Source organism: Paralichthys olivaceus, chromosome 4 (assembly GCF_024713975.1).
Source record: "Paralichthys olivaceus isolate ysfri-2021 chromosome 4, ASM2471397v2, whole genome shotgun sequence".
NCBI classification, from domain to species: Eukaryota; Metazoa; Chordata; class Actinopteri; order Pleuronectiformes; family Paralichthyidae; genus Paralichthys; species Paralichthys olivaceus.
The window spans coordinates 3,760,337-3,777,414 of NC_091096.1; the positions used below are offsets into that span (position 1 = coordinate 3,760,337).

The 17,078-nt window shown below is 41.6% G+C and overlaps 1 protein-coding gene across 1 annotated transcript in view; it reads right to left on the bottom strand.

The window, feature by feature from the left end:
• Nucleotides 1–50: 50 nt before the first annotated feature.
• srrm4 (serine/arginine repetitive matrix 4) overlaps nucleotides 51–17,078 on the bottom strand; it is a 47,569-nt gene continuing 30,541 nt past the window's right edge. Inside the window, exons 2-13 of the mRNA XM_020098982.2 lie at nucleotides 15,493–15,627; nucleotides 9,766–9,849; nucleotides 9,537–9,617; nucleotides 9,424–9,450; nucleotides 9,238–9,288; nucleotides 8,329–8,412; nucleotides 7,536–7,701; nucleotides 4,154–4,476; nucleotides 3,745–3,933; nucleotides 3,272–3,358; nucleotides 3,001–3,156; nucleotides 51–2,313 (exon numbers count right to left, since the gene is read on the bottom strand). Of these exons, the coding sequence (XP_019954541.2) occupies nucleotides 2,043–2,313; nucleotides 3,001–3,156; nucleotides 3,272–3,358; nucleotides 3,745–3,933; nucleotides 4,154–4,476; nucleotides 7,536–7,701; nucleotides 8,329–8,412; nucleotides 9,238–9,288; nucleotides 9,424–9,450; nucleotides 9,537–9,617; nucleotides 9,766–9,849; nucleotides 15,493–15,627 (1,654 nt within the window). The 3' untranslated portion in view covers nucleotides 51–2,042. The remainder of the gene's footprint in view (nucleotides 2,314–3,000; nucleotides 3,157–3,271; nucleotides 3,359–3,744; nucleotides 3,934–4,153; nucleotides 4,477–7,535; nucleotides 7,702–8,328; nucleotides 8,413–9,237; nucleotides 9,289–9,423; nucleotides 9,451–9,536; nucleotides 9,618–9,765; nucleotides 9,850–15,492; nucleotides 15,628–17,078) is intronic.

A 17,078-nucleotide genomic window follows, 5' to 3' on the forward strand; every position in this document is an offset into this window, starting at 1 on the left:
CGGGCCTGGAGCACAACACACACACGACCGTGAGGATGGATTCCAAGTGATTGAGACATATTAACTCTCTTTATTATACAGAAAGGCAGTTTCTAACTTTTTGCAGATTCAAACCCTGGAGTCAAAGCGGCCACAACAATTAACTTTAAGGAACACGTTTGACATTCAGGGAAATATTCTAGTTTATTTGCTTTCATGGAGAAAATTAGATGAGATTGTTTGTGTGGAAATGTGAAGGCAACAGATCCACCGAGCAGCCAATCAAAAGCTGACTAACGAACATAATGAAGCTCCGTCTTACGTGAAGAAGTGACACAACAGAATTGCACTAAATCGGTGTAAATTGATGTCACTTGGCAAATACAGGTCTCCGTGGGACTTCTCTCAGAATACACAATCACCTCCGGCCCTTTGAACCAATGCGGCTTTGATAGTTTCGGACAGTTCACGTTGTTTCTCTTGCTGCCTGCCAAATCTTTAAGAGAGCGGACGATTGATTGGTTAGATGTTACGCCCAAAACACACCAACTGATTCATTAAAAGATGGAAGGATAGAAGGATTAATTAAGTACACAACACTTTTGAACCTCGCTTCTGACGCAGTGACCAAACTTTTGGCCAGAAGCAAAAAGTAGATTTGGAGACGCCCTGAATGTGATTTTCACTTTTGATCATGTGCTTATGTCCCCTCCCGTCTCAAACGCTTCATCAGCACCAAAACTGATGAAACAGCAAATTGTGGTTTTACAGGTTTATGTCAACAAAGTCTGTTACCTCCCCGTTTCCAAACTTAATGCTAAGCTAAGCTAACAGCTATGGTTTGAATCTACTCGTTTAAATCTCGGCAAGAAAGCAAATAAAAATATTTCCAAAGATGTCAAACTTTAGTTGTTTTTTTTGTTTTTTTAAGGTTTTCCTCCTCTTTCTTTTGAACATTTGCTCACTGGGAACTTTACCTGCACGCTCGGTGCCGAAGGGAATCATTTACAACGAACCCAAAAAATAAATTACAGCAGTGTCATAAAAACTATAAACTGACAGCGTTGCATAGAAAGATTGACAACTACTGAGAGAGACAACAAACCAATAAATAATAAATAAGTCATAAATATTGAAATATTGAACTTGACTTTCCATTTTTGAAACAACTCAAATAACAAAAACACAGTTTGTATGTTTGTTTCCAGCGTTGTAGCACAAACACAACTTCCCAACTCGATAACAAACAGGGAATTTAAAAAAAAGGTTTTTGATGTTTTCCCCAAAATAAATTCATCACATTTTTTTTGCCACAAGGAAAAAATCTCCTCTGTTGCAAATTAAAGATTTGTCTAATAAAACCTCCTCCTCGTCTCTGCACCATGTTTTAATCGCTCCCCGTTTTATTTCTGACTCTACAGTTGTTTCACATTTGATCGGAGGATAAATTAATTTCACATTTGAGCTGACAGGCAGCGCGCTCGCCGTCAGGCCGCCTTCAGAGGAAACTCGTCTGTTCTCCAACGTGTGAAGTGCAGAGATCAGAGCAATAAACCTTTTTCCTTATTCCTGATAACGATTCCTCTGAAGCCGCTTGTCAACGGTCGATCTGGGACAGTGAATGTCTCATGTCCTGTCAAAAGTCTCATTCGTCCAGAATTTAACTGGTGCTTATGGGATTGAAGCCTTTTATGTACCATTTTAAAGATCCATCAATTTTAAAATAAATATAAGGAATTAATTTCAAAGAATAATTAAATTAAAGGGAGAACATGGAGTTGGATTATGTGCAGATTCTACTGTAAATATGTGAGAGATGAACAGTCGCAGGTCGTCGTTCTAATGTGAGACGACGCAGTACGAGAACGAAACAAATAAAAACACATTCGTTGTCCAGCCGCCTCTTTGGGCAGCGTGAGCAAGACTGCCTCAATGAACGCCGTGGTCGGACTCCTGCTGCAGAGCACGGAGACGCACACAGCTGATCGCTCCAACATCCACTGTCCTCGGCCTCAAGTGGAAACCCGACGAGCGCTTCGGTGCCTTCACGTTCTCTGGGATTCCTAACGCCTGGTCCTGTTGCGTTTTTTCAACGAACCGCAACTCCGGCTGCGACTGCGGGTCCCAAAGACTGAGTTAAAGGATGAACTGCGACTGTAGCTCCTGTAGGAGGAGTAACTACAGCTCCGACTCCGGCTCCTGCTCCGGCTGACGCTGTGGATCGGGCTGCGGCTGCGGCTGCGGGTGAAGAGGCTGCTCCAGGACGACACGCTGGTGGACCGGCTGCTGGAGGAGGGGCTGGGGCGGAAGTACGGGATGGGTCGTTTCCTGGCACTGGTGGAGAAAAGGTCAGCAAGAGTAAGAGGTGAAACTGACCAACTGTCACAGAATAAAAGATCCTAAAGATTTAAGGTTTTTGGGATTTCACCGTTTTCTCAGGGAATAATTCTTCAAGAAAATCTATCCGTCTGTGAGTTTGAGTGATTTGCTGCAGTGCACTGCCGGGGCTTGGTGGAGCTATGACAAAAACATCTTCAACAAATTCTCTGAAGAAGATTTAAAAGCCAAAAGATTTTCAAGGTCATCCGCTCACAAATCGTAACAACAATAAAAGAGTTACCAGACAAGTGTCTCTGTTCACCTCCAGCAGAGACACATTAATGTCAGTGGACACCTGGTGAGTTAAAGTCCAATAGTCTGTCTTCATCAACTCCAAAGACAAATACCCACATAAAATCTGTTGTAATCTTTCTGCATGAAGCTGCAGAAGAATTCATCTGTTCTTGTCATTTTTTCCGTTTCACATTCCGTGTGTTTTTCTCTTTAAAGCTGATGGTTATCTCATCCTCGGGCTAAACGCCATTTCATAACTCACCACTCATGAATACGAGGGAGAGATTTCAGGCTGGGGACCTGTCCAAATGTGGGGGTGGTGGGTGCGACCAGCGATGCATCTTTTTCTGCCTTTAGGCCTTAAAATATATATTGCAGCTATAAATAACCGGGCTGGGAAAGCTGTACCTTGTGATTCGACGTGCTTCCAGATGGCTTGGTGAGTCTCTCCTTCTTTTCTTCATCGGAGAGTAGGATTTGCGTCTTCGTCTCTTCCCATTCACCTTCCGTGCTGTCTTCACATCTGTCTCTCTGGAGCTAGGTGCTTTCTTTCTGTCTCGCAGTCTGGGAATCAGACAACACAGTGTGAAAATTTAATCATCAGAGGATAAATATATAAATTTTCTGCTTCGCCGCTTAGGAGGACACGTTAGCGGCTGCATCATGAGGTGAAGTTCACCTTCTGGAGTAGCTTCCTCTGGAGCTCAGACTGGCCACGCTGCCTCGTCTCCTCAGGTCAGAGTAACTCGGAGACCGCGAGTACGAGCTGGAAACAAGAGACGCGACAATAAACGCATGGAAATGAGCAAAGCTGCAAATTCCCCAGTCGAGACTTGAGAAGCAACAGAGGCCGTCGACAGGAAGGGGCGGAGCATGTGTGCAGAGCATAGACTGGAAATAACGACGGAGGATATGAAAGTGAAGCCAAAAGTGTCTCAATCGCCCCCTGGTGGCTGTCTGCAGTATAAGTCAAAACCCCCCCCTCCTCCATGTTAGTGGACATGGACCAATTTAAAAAAGTCACAATACATGTCAAACAAATTTGTCTCGAAGACGGTTTCTGCACATTAAGTCAGTTCTTATCACACTGGTGTATGTGACAGTGGGAATGTTCTGAGGTTTTGAGAGAGTGTAAGAAAGTGGTTAACCCACCTGCAGGATGAAAGTGACGGACTTCGAGAGTAGCGTCCGGAGTATCTGGAACTCCCCGTCGACCTGCTCCTGCTGCTGGATGTACGTGTTTTCCGCCGCTTTCGAGACGACACGCTCATCCTCCGCGAACAGCTGGAATTCTTCTGATGTGTCACAACCTCCACCTGACACCCCAAGGTTATCTGCTGCCTACAAAACAAACAACACATTAAGACGCCTCACTGACTCGACTGATAACGCCCCAAACTAATCTTGGGTTGGTTTTAAGAAACGCTCTCCTTTATTCTCTTGCTCACAGGATGAATATTTCAAAAGAGGAACCAGAGCGTGGAAACACAAGATAAACAGCCTGCAATTTTCCTCGGAACCATTCATTCAGATGAGTTATTTATTACGAACAGAACATTACCTCTTGCCGTTTCCACTGAAAATGGTTGCAGACAAGCTGTCCTCCCTGTAAGGTTTGCATAGGGACGTGTAGCTGGTCACAGAGTTTCCTGAATCTGAGGCATTGTCTCTGTCTGTGAACTTCAGCTTCTCCGGAGAGACCAGACGCTGACAGTGGCTCCTCTTGTTGTCTGTGACACTCGACCGCGAGACGTCGGTTTTGCTCGACGGCGGCGAGGACGTGTCATTCCCAGAGTCGTAGTCGTGCGGACCTTCGACCTGGCTCGATAAATGCCGAGACCCTTTTCCCTGTAAGAGCTCGCTTCCAGGTTTTGACGACAAAATCTGCAAACAGACAAAGAGGCTGCAGCTTAAAACTGAGCGTGTAGAGATAGAAGCAACCTGCTACCTGCTTTGATGCACTGTGAATACTCTAGCACAAAGGCACATATTCCCTCGAAAACACAGATTTCTTTCTTTTTTTTCTCGCTGGACAGAAAAACTTTGAAAGATAAAGACATCATGCAAATTTGAAGCATGCGATTAACCTCAAAAGAAAGCTGGAAGTCAAAAGAAGAAAAACTCAACAAGAAACAAATCCAGGAAAAAGTTAAATCTGAACTAAAATAAGTATACGAAAGGAACAACAGAAAGAGCAGAGAAGAAAAAAAGAAAAACTACGTGTGGATAAATCTACTGATCGGCTCTAACTCGAGTGAAGAGGAAAAGTAAGAAGGAAAGTAAAACAATAGCCCCGTTGAAAAGCCTCATTTATAGAACATTGAACAAACATCACAAAAATGGGTTTTATGTAGAAATGAAAGGGATTGCAGACAAAGAGAGATCCCATCAGTCTAACTAAGAAAGCCCTCAGAACAGGACAGATGATCTTTCTCCTGTGAAAAGTAAATAATTAGCCTGCACCGACCTACAAGTAAATCCCTAAATCTGCGGATAGCATCCACTTACCAATCAAGATTTCCTCCTTAAGTAGGTAAGGTGTAAGAAAAAGGGAAGAGCGGGCAACATAAGTGCATCATTAGAGTTGTAAATAACAAGAAAAAGACAATAACCCTCTCTTCAAACCCAGAGCCACTTAGACGTTTATCGGCATTTTCCTTTTTCTTTCCTTAAAGGTGAATTGTTCTGGGAGTTTTTTGGGAGCGAGACAGATTTCTGTTTGTAACCGCAAACGTCCACGGATGGAAGAAAGACAGTAAAATCTCCGAGGATCATATCCGACTAATCTTACAGAATTCCGATCTCTCTCTTTACTCGAGACGTTCGGGGGTTAATCCAGTCTGTCCTCTCCAAGATTTTCCATTATCTGGACTTCAGTCGACACAACAGAGACGCTCTGAGGGAAATTAAAACAAATCTTTGTGCTTCTACCGTCGTCTTTTAGCGGTCGCATCTACCCACAATCTGTGTGTGCTCAGGAGTAAAAGATTTCACTCAAGGAAAAGATATATTTTTGAACACAGACAATACTTCAATGTCACCTCCAGTTTGTTTTGTTTTTTTGCAAACGATTCTTTCTTTTCCTTTTGTTGCAACCACAAAATAAATTCACCACGTACATTAACACAAAAGTTAGAATATCTAAAAATCATGTTTTGTCGGGTTTTTTTCTGTTCCGTCATACCTACCTGTGCCTTTATGGTTTGCTTTGTTGTGGGGAAAGAAATGTTAGGATCATAAGAAAAGTTCCTCCTGCATTACTTTTTGTAATTATGTGCTTTAAATAAATGCATATTCACACCGGCGAGCGATACAGTAAAAGCTGACCCCTTCGCTAAGCGACTGTTAGTGACGGTCCTCCTGAAAGTCTTTGGGGTGCTGAATGCCAAGCATGATTCAAAATATGGATTAATTTATTGAATTTCAATTAAAACCCTGTGGTGTGTAATTAAAAACATCTGTCTGTGCAATTAGCATAATTTAATGATTGCTGGAGAGAAATTAAATACTTTTTATGCTCCAATAAGCTTGAGACAATGAGTTTAAGGCCGTAGCCGTATTTATGAGGCTCTTTAGAAGAACATCGCTTCAGTAAAAAAACTAATAAATAGGGAAAATCAACCTGCAATAAACAGCACGATTATTAAAATTCATAGTCTGTCGTCTGGACGTCGTCAATCACAATTTAGTTTCAGATTCAAACCAGGTCTGAAATCTGAACTATTGAAACTGTCGACTGGAAACATACAACAGATGCAGTGACCTGAGGGGACGGAGAGCGGCCCAATAGAAAAGGAGATATAATATTTAAGTATCTAAGTATCATAAACAGAATACGATAGAATGATGTGCACAGCAGGAGTCTTATTAGCCTCTTTAAACTAGCGCTCGATCCCGAAACCAATCTATCGAATGAAATATACTTCATACAGAGATAATCAATGATTCCTAAAGAGCCCACGTGAAAAAGAAATTTAATTGAGGCTTGATATTTTACACTTTAACTATAAATTCTGTTACTAATAAAATAAAAAGAAACCACGTAGAACCAAATACAAAGAATTTAAATTAAGGTTAATTATTTTTAATGTAAACATAAATGTGCATCTTTTTGTGCATTGTTTATTATTATTATAAAGGTTTTTATACCTGCAAACTTTAATAGTGATAACGTTACATCTGTGAAAGGCTCATATCATTTTTATGGAATGATTAATTGTTGGGGCTCTTCTTTAAACATGAGGTGAGTTCACTGAAAAACGAATGCTTTATGTTCCACATCTGACTGTTAACAACAACGACACATTAGCACTCTGAGGAACTTTAATCTCCAACAACAAGCAAGTGTCTGTTGACAAAAAGGTGCATTTGTCTTAATTAAAAACAAAAACATCACTTCCTGTGCAGCAGCAGTTTTTCACCTGCGTAAAATCCACTGAACGGTCTTAAACTGAACTTCACGCTCTGTTACGTCCTGCGGGAATCAAACACATCATTCTTTTTCTAAATACTGACCATCGCTGTGATGCACTGGCACTTAACAGAGTCTCAATAACTTTGCAGTAATAAAAAAGCAGCTCTTCAAACTAAAATAATCACTGTTGCTGTTAATTTTCTACTTGGATTTGACGCTTTATTTCAGGAGGTAAAATAAAGTTCACTCTGCTGTCGTTGAGAGAATGTGTCGTTCCTCCATGGTGTCGTTCTGACTTTGCAAAGCACTGGATACTGTTTTAATTCATCAGAGTCAGGTCATGAGCAGCATCTTTAACTTAAAAATATTTTGAGTTAATATTTAAGGCAAGATTTTCCTTTTTAAAGATTGACTTTCCAGACCCGACTACGTCTCTGCAGGGATTTTATTTCGACTGACATCAAGTTATTTTTCTCGGCCGTGACAGAAATCAAACAGCAGCGTCGTCAGAGTCCTGAAAGTTACTTACTGTGCTGGTTGAGAGGATGGAGCGATATTTTGGAGCCGTTTTACACACTGATTTGGTTGCTGGTCTCCACTTCATGTCCGTGTGGTGGAGCACACCGTCAGTTTCCTCTCTGACAGCTGCCAGGTCTCCTAAAGCCTGATGCACCACAGATTTCTGCAGATGGTGTCTGTGGGAAAACGTTTACATTTAGTTTTCCTGACGAGTAGAAGCACTTATTGAAATTTTAATGTCCAGGAAACATCTGAATCTACATCAACAACATTTTCTTCTGTAGTGGTCACTTGTCACTAATTCCTAATTTCTTGATTTTAATTGTGATTTTCATTAAAATGGTTAGTTCAGGTTATTTATCTGGATTATTTCATTTTTAATATTACAGCTAGGTTTGAGTTTCTCACTGAAGTAAATTCAAACTGCTCTCATGTGTCAAAGTTCAATAACTGAGTCCGTGCTCTCCTGATCGGACTGGAAGCATCCGGATTTTCTGCTCAATACTGAAGATCATCGCACTGTCACCCCTGTTCAGTATAATAGAAAAATAAGTCTTTCATATTATCACACGTCTAAATTTTTCACTATATCTCTATAATTGAGTGCATCAATCTGTAGAGTGATTTTGAGGCTGTTTCCTGTGAAGCGCTGATAAGCTCTGGTCGTGCCTGAGATCAGAAAGTCACCTCTGCCTTATCAGTCATCGCTGTGGTGTGACCAGGAACTCTGCAGACACCACGGCGGGACCGATAAGATAAACCCAGGCGGTGGTGGGTTGGGGGGGGAGGGGGGGGTCTCTTACCTGTACTCTGCGGAAGAGTGGCAGGAAGAACTGTACGACTCTGACCTCCGATAACGTCGCCTCCGCCGCGAGTGAGTCCGGGAGCTGAGGGAGGTGATGAGGAGAGCAGAGGGGAAAAGGCACAAGTGGATTAAAGAGCTACGAGGACTTAGATGAGTCGACTGATAGAAATCGTGCGTCAATAATTTGCATGATCTGTCAATCAATCGTGTTATTTAAAGAGAAAGTGTGTTACATCTTGTTTTTCCATCGTCCCTCTGATGAATAATGTTGAACAGTGATATTTTCCTGTGGATGGGTTGTGTCAACATGTTTTATGGGAATATACAGAAATAGCAACTCTGAGAAAACGTTACGTCCACTGCTTTTTGCTACTGACACCGTGTGTACATGTTTAGATTTTTCTGAAGTGTCCAAGATGACTAAAGCTAAATCAGAGATAGTAGAATTCATGTTTAAAAGAACACGAGAGCTCGTCGGAGAAGGGGGAGAGTAGAAAAAAGAAGCAGCAGAGGGAGGAGAACGTTGTAGTGAGCTGAAAAGCAGCGGTTTGTGTTGAAATAAGCAGCAACTGAACAAACAACAGTGCTGCGAATTATATAATGCTGCAAGATCACAGCAGGAAATTGGATTCTTTTACCCTCTCACCCCTTTTTTCTCTATTTTTGTGGCTTAAAGCTTTGATCAGTTTCACTCTTTGCATGGATTTTTTTTTTTTTACACTTAGCTCAAAAAAGTATTTGAATAAAAGCTGCATGTTTCTGAATGCAACCATCAGAGAACAGTTTGGATGAGCCTCCTCAGAAATGGGTGTTCTTAAAAAGGGGCGGATCACTGGGGGAGGACGTGGAAGTTGTGAAGGGTTTTGGAGACGACACGATTTGGATGCAGCAGCAGCCGCAGACTGACCTTTTCTTGTGCTTGCGTTTATCCCTCCTCTTATGTTTTAAACTTGAAGAGCTGGTGAGATGAAAGAGAACAGAGTCATGAGCGAGGAGCATTAAGACTGACGAAGCCTGAAACACATATCTAGCTGGAAGCTAAAAGAGCCGCAGCAACAATATGTGCATGAAATCTTCCAATAATGATACGTACCTGTGTTTGGATTTCTTGGAGGTGTATCTGAAAAGTGAAAAACATGATTTGGGTCACCTAAATATAAATGTTTTGCCATTTTATTGAATGGTGTCACAGTAAACAAGAGGTACCTGTGCCTCTTGCTTTTCTTGGAGCTCTTCTTCTTCTTCTTTTTCTTCTTCCTCAGTGGCGACAGGCTGTAAGAAGGAGACCTGAAGCAGGAAAACGAATAAAAAATGAACTCCGGAGAGCGCAGAGTATTCCTCCTCCACACCTCTCAGTTTATTTATGTCAGGACGCATAACAACAGACATCCGGCAATACACCTCACTGCAGAGTCATCTTATTTCGGGAACTGACCTTTTCCTCTTCCTCTTGCGCTCTGACTTTCTCTTCTTCTTCTTGGCCTTGGGCCGAGGGGAGAGCTCCTCGTCGAAGGAGGAGCTGCGAGCGGAGACAGAGCACACGGGACACTTTAATTAAAGGACATGAGGGGACATGAGATGATGTGAAATCTCAGCTGAAAGGATTCAGCCGAGTGAGGAGCCGATGTGAGTGCAGATATACTGTATGGACTTTTGGAATTTGATTTATAAACAGTTCATCAGAAAACCTTTGTCGAGACAGAGAAGCAATGAACAGAAAGGCTGAACTGAAAAGAGAAATCTTATTTCATAAATATTGATGATAGCAAGAGCCCGACCGGTTTATTGGATTAAAATCTGCCAATGTTAGACATCACACTGGCGTCAGCTTTTATGATTGCCCACATGAAAACTTTTATTTCATGTTATAAATAATGTAGAAAAATCCTTTGGATGTTGGAAATGTTAAGTAGTTTGTCATTATTACTGTTATTAATTTATTTTACAACAATAATAATAATGTTATATAAATTTAAATTTTAAATAAAACATTATGTTTGTTTTCTTAATTTAAATTATTTATATTTTGTTGTATTTGTGTTTTTCTAATTAAGTTTATGGTTAAACAGTAAAATATTAACCCTGAGTTACATTTCTTTGTCAAAGGGGTTTTATTACATCCTAGAAATCATTGCCAACGGTTTTAAGAGCCGATATATCGGCAGATAATATTGATATCAGCCCCAAATATCCAAATCTTTTTGGCACTTTTCTTTGTGCATTTCCTGGCAAGTACAAAACTCTACACAGTCTGATCTGGTGAAGTTTCATCAAACATTTTTTTCCTAAATTCTTCACAAACAAACCCGAGCAGAATGGGTAGAGTAAAATAATCCACATGACTCATCGTTGGCTTTGCACGACGGCACATAAATGCCTCCTGATTCCCTCTCACAACAACAATCGTAAGCGAGATTATCTGCGAGCCGAACGTCCCACATGAGATGATCCCCTCACAACAGAATGATAGAAATCCCATCCAGACTGGTACAAAGCACAGAACAGATCGCATGCCAGTGAGCTGCGCTGAAGTCAAAGTGGATTTGCTCCGGGAGAGAGGGGGTGCGTTACGTCTCATCCACAGCCGGGTGCATCCTGAGCTAACTTCACTGCAGTCATGTTAGCCTCAGCGGCAGTGTCTGTGAGCACCAGGGCTACATCCATACTCAGTAGTATGTATTTTGCTAAAGAAAGTGCTGAGGGTCAGAGTTTTTAATCTTAAAAGAACACTCCAGCAATTTAGACTATTAATTATGCAAATAAACTCAATCACTGCTGATGATGGAATTCATCAACAAGCATCTTCTGTTGGACCCTGCTGACCTGCTGGGAAACACCTGCGTCATTCAAACTTCACCCTTTCTGATGCAGGCACTCTGTTAAAAAACCTGGCATCCGCAAGATCAAGCCAAGATTAATCAAGTAATGTCACTTAAGGAATTTTATTGGACTTGACAAAGCTCCTCCTGAGCCAAAGACTTTGTAGACTCAGTAGTTCTCGTCATGACTGCTTGATGTGAAAAATGAAACTGATGGAGTATTCTTTTGGCGATGTACCCATGTAGCCAGTTTATTAGGTACAGCTCGCTGAAACATGGATTGTATAGATAAATGGACAAGATTAAAACTAACAAAAGTGAAGCCAAATTATCTTGATCGCCCCCTGGAGGCTAGCTGCAGTATAGGTCATGAACCTCCCGCATGTTAGTAGCTGAGACATTGACATGTCAAGGAGATTGATGAAAAATGATGAACACACCAGCGCTGCACTGAAGTCAGAACATTTTTCTTAAACTTTTCCGCAGGGGCTGTATGTGAGCATGAAAATATCCGACTGAGTTGCTTCAAACATTTTTCCAGCCCCTGGTAAAATATCCAGAAAATGAGTGAGACAATTTTGAGAATTTCGAAGGAAAATGTTTCTAAAATTCACAATGAGTTTTCTGCAGCAGAGTTTAAACATCATGTCCTGCCTCCCACTGCTCTACCCCTCGCCTGAATGTTACAAGCATTTTCCTGTTATTGTGAACGTGTCTGATCTGGACAACATCCTGCTGCGTTCTTCATACGTGAAAGAAAACTTAGGAAAATGTTGAGACCCAATTATCAGGACATTTTCCAGAGTTGTTTGAAAACAGCTCCAGCAGAATAAAGAAATAGAGGAAACGAGAGGTGGGATCAGGGGTGGGAGGTAAACGGATGAAACAACAGGGGCAGGTAAGTTGATGAGGAGAATATGTGGGTGACAGACTCACAGGGTTTCTGTGACTTTATTTCAAACTGAACATGGTGACGCTCAAAGAACACTGGACTGAGATATTCCTGTCTTCCACCCATTCCCCTCTGACAGCGTGAATTCATCATTGCAGAGAAAAGAAAGTTGTCAGACTCCGTCTGTTGACAGCTTGATTGCCGTCCAGAGGTCCACTTCATTTGCTCTTTGAAAATAGCTCATGCGGAAAAGGAGACGAAAAGGTCTTTGAAGCGCCACAGGCCACGGGCTGGATGAACGGACCTTTCAAGTACGGACTGACGGAAATTCATCAGAAGAAAAGGCAGGAAGCAGCAACGAGCGTGTAACGTGACACAGAGTAAAGAGGAGACGGAGAGAAGATGCTTTTGATTGTAATTCACTTCAGCAGCCTCACCTTGGCTTTAATAATGGGAAAATTTGAAAGGCTGTGTGGCGTTGGTTAAATCCGAATTGAAGTGAATATTATGTGGGAGTGACGGAGTGCGCACATCATTAATGGCGGTGTAGTTAATAACGCAGAGGCGAGGAGACATTAGACACTTAGTTATTACACTGACAAGCTCATGTACTCACATGCAGACAGAGAACTTCAAGCTGGAGACAGTGACTCAACAAAAGAAGCTGATGAAAATACTCATGAGGTTTAACACTCATCAATGAAAGAGGACGCAACATGTGCTTTAAAAAATGTTTTTTCATATTAAAGACAAAAGTGAGTATATCAGCTTCATGGTTAAAACTAAGTTATGCTGCCTTTAAGAAAGAAAAGAGATTTCAAAGATGTTAACATTACTACCCACTATCCGGGCGAAGTAACATCATAGCGACGCCTGTAGTTTCTCGGCAAAGTTTCTTCTCAAAAAGTTCGGCCTTTGTTGAAATTATTTCCCATTTTATATAGTCGTCTCGTGTAAAACTAAAAGTGCCTCCTCATAAAAGGTGAACAGGAACTTTGACATTTAAGATAAACTAATTTTCAGAACAACACTGTCGATATCCAGACGATATTTTCATTGCACAGAGTTACTGTTAGCTGAGCTTTGGGGGCAGCACACACCAGCAGAGGTGTTACCTCCAAACAGCAGAGGAATGACACTTTTCTTTCAGCACTGTCACACTCACTGGGGTGGAATCATTTCTTTTTTTGGTCAAACTGTAGGAAATGTTCCTCCACATAACACAAGCAGCGGGTCACGAGCACAGGTGAGTGTGATCAGAACTCATCCAGACAGTGACAAACTGCACTCCCTGATAAATGCGACCACAGAGCTCTGGAGACCGCGAGCCTGTTTCTTTGGATGCAGAAGACTGTTGTAATGAATGGCCCCGCTCGGCGCAGTCGGCAGTTTGGGAGCATTAGGAACTGGAATGCATTAGAGCTGATTAGACAGACCAAGCCCGAGTACCCTCTCCTGGTAATGAGAATGCTTTGTCACTCATTAACACCTCTACCATTCTGGCCTTGTAGAAAAAGAGTGCAAGGCGCACATTTGCATTTTTTTTCTTGCCAGCAGAAACGGTTTCTTTTGATGAGGTGGAGAGAATGAAAGGGAGAATGAGAGAGCAGTCAATTGCCAGCAACACTGGGAATGGTGATTGTGCGGAACAATGGCGTATGAAAAAAGGATTTGGGGACATCTGATGAGAATACGCTTGATGCTGAACGCAGCCTATTTTCCTCAAGAGCACGTTGCTTTTTTCTCTGCCGCAATCATGCATGAATAGCATAAATGAATCTGTGTAACTACATCATGAATATGTCAACATATAAAAAAAAAACATCACTAGGTTGTCGTCGGGCTGTGGTTTGTGTTTGTAGTCGCTGTTGTCTTGTTCGTGATCAGATGGATTTGCGATGTCTTTTGTCGGGTGCAGGCAGGGTTTTCTTGTAATTAAATATTTAACTTGTACTTCCTAAAAGTCGCTCGCTGCAGCTAACATACTTTTTCTGGAGGCGAGCCGGTGTCAGCGTCGTGTTGTTTCATGTTATAATTAACATCGGTTGCTCTGCTAAATTGGGCTGCTGCTGGCCAATTAGCAAGATAACAATCCACAGAACAAACGTCTTTCTAAACACAAGATTTCTCTCAGGCTGCGACTTGCGGTGTTTTGTGATTGAGACAAAGATTTTGATTTGAAAATGAATCGATGTCCTTCGCCACAGTAAATGGAAACTAATAAATAGAGACATTTTCTTTTCTTGCTTTTAACCTCCACCAAGAAGGTTTTGTTTCTGTTCCTGCCCATTGATTTGTTTGTTTGTCAGTGGAACTACACAAAAACTACTCAACAGATTTCCTTGAAACTTGGTGAAAGGAAGGGACGTTGGCCAAAAAAGAAATGGACAAAGGGGCGAATCCAAGATTTTTTTTCTGCTTCTTTAATTTAGCAAGAAAGCTCTTATCAGCCAGTGTTGAATAGTGTCCACTAGATGTTCCAGCATCAGAAATGCCTCCACTAGAGCTGAACATGCCAGAGTAGGCATCAGCGAGAACACAAATCTAACAATCCGATGTTACTAAGTAAATTAGTTTCACTTGGATAAAACTGCAATTTTCAGCAGTTTTGAATCACTGTAGTGTCACAGATGAAATGAATCCACTTTCATGAAAGATACATTTTGAGCAAAAGAAGCAGAGTGGGACGATAAGACAGTAAAGACGGCATAATTAGTGACAATGATGAGAAAGATCCAGAAAGATCATTATGAAAAATTATTATGTGAAGCCGTGCTCGCTGTTAACTTCAAAAACAAAGAGAGGCAGTCTGCAGAGTAAAGTTCATCCAAAAGGAAGAGATTCAAGTTTATGATCCTCTCTCACACTTCAAATGCGGCTTCAGTCGTGTTTTACATATCGCTGGCTGCTGTGTAACTGCAATGGCTTCGAAGGTGTCAGGTTAATTAAGAAGTTTTGAAAAGAAAACCTGCCTCCATTTCCCACCTCGGAATGAAACGACTGAAAACTATTCTCGGTGTGTGAAAGAGACTTCAGGTTCAAGGTGTTGGTGAAAGAGAGGATCTGAACGACACGGTGGAGAATTCCTCACAACATCTTTGTGCTTCTCCGCCGGGCTCGGCCTGATAAGACTGTTTACATTCGCCACACCAGAATATAGAGATTAGCTCGGTTTCTCTCAGAGAGCGGGGCCCCGAAGGAGTCTTCAGGCGAACTGTGACAAGACTCTATCGTCAGCACTGTAATCTACAGGAACACCTTCAAAAACAAACAAAAACTTCAACAATTCTACATCAGGAACGTTTGGCTCTGATCTACAGCGCTGCAACTTTAAAGCGTATTGATTTCTTGACATTCCTTGTAAACCTTTGTTCTTTGAGTTCTGAAAAATGTGTTGATGGATTTCAAGCGTCGCTGCTCAGCATTTGTGACAGCGTAAAGACGAACTTACCTCCTGGCCCTGCGATGGCTGTGGTGTTTGCGTGATTTTCCCTTGATGCAGCCATTTCTGCCGGCAGCCTCCACCCTGGTGTCGGCTGCTTTCCTCTCATCGGTCTTAAGTGGCTGACAGGCTGTTGTTTCGAAGCTGTGAGGAAAGAAAAACAGAAGAAAAAAGATTTAGTTTTTGCGTTTGAGCCTTTATGACAACTTTTCCAAGTGATTTTTCTAGTTGTCCACACAGTTATGGCTTCCATCATATACTAGTAAGAGGGCGAATGTGGGTTTAACATGCTAGGTTAGCCTGAAACCCTCTGATCGACTGGGTGTGTGTTTCATTCCCCTCCATTTCCCCCTGCCAGCCATTCTCCAGGGAAATTGGAGGTCAGCAATTTACCATTCAAATCAAGGTGTCAATTGAAATGTTGTTATTTACATGCTTCAGTTACTCTGACATTTTGGAAAATGGTGTTTTCTATCTTGTGTCAGGCAGATGCAGCCTGCATCTGGATACAGAGAGCACATTTTGAATAATCCTGCTGACAAACAAATGTCAACGAAATAACGTTATTGGCAGAGACTACCAGAACTAGAGGTCACATACGCAGGCTCTTATTTAAAAAAAATTCTGTATTTTCTAGAGCCCAACCGATGTGGATATTTTAGGGTACCGAATTTAGTTAGCCAAAAAATGTCAATGCTAATGTATAATTTTTTTTAGCAATGATTCCTAAGATATCGTCATCAAACCCTTATTACAGAAAAATGTAAATGATGTTTGATATATTACAGTTTTACCATGAACGTTATTTATAAACAACTATAAATAAAAAGGAAAATCGCAGTTACAACCAAATATAACTTGAATTAAGAAAATAAACTTCTTTAGATGTAAAATGTAAATATATTTATATTTGTGCAGTATTTGAGGCAAATTGTATCTGCAAATCCATAAATCAGTCTCTAGTATTTTCTACACTTTTAAAACAAACGGCAAACGACTTCTGGTTTCAAAATCAAGCAAATAAAAGTCTGGTGTTTACTTATTCTATCGCTTCCACTTGAACCTGCCAAAAATCTCCATTCATAGTGGAATGAACAGAGCAGATGACTAAACAGACGATTCCCCGCTTATTATCCTCTGTTTTAGTCATGGGAGATTTGAGCATAATTACACATTCTCGTCTTCTTCGAGTGGCTCCTGTCTGATTGTAATGAGAAGATAATCAGAGCCAGAGATTAGGCCGTCAACGCCGCAGCCGCCTGTCCCTCCTCCTCCTCCTCCTCCCCCCCCAGCGACGGGAAAGCAGGAGCCGTCCCTTTCCATCTTCCTCACCTTCGTTTTACCTCTGCTTCTGTGCATAAGAGCGAGCGCCCCTGGCAGGGAACTAATAATTTAAAACGGCAGACTGGGTTCTCCAACATGACTGAGTGTTTGAAAGGTGACAGGGGAGATAAAGACAGCCACCGGAAGGATAATTAGTCTGATCAAGGAGGATGATGGGAGGGGAACCTCTGAGTATCCTGATGACTCGTCTAAAGTTCTCCCCCGTGCTGTTGGAGAAACGTGTACGTCTTTCGTTTGAGTGTTAAGTGATC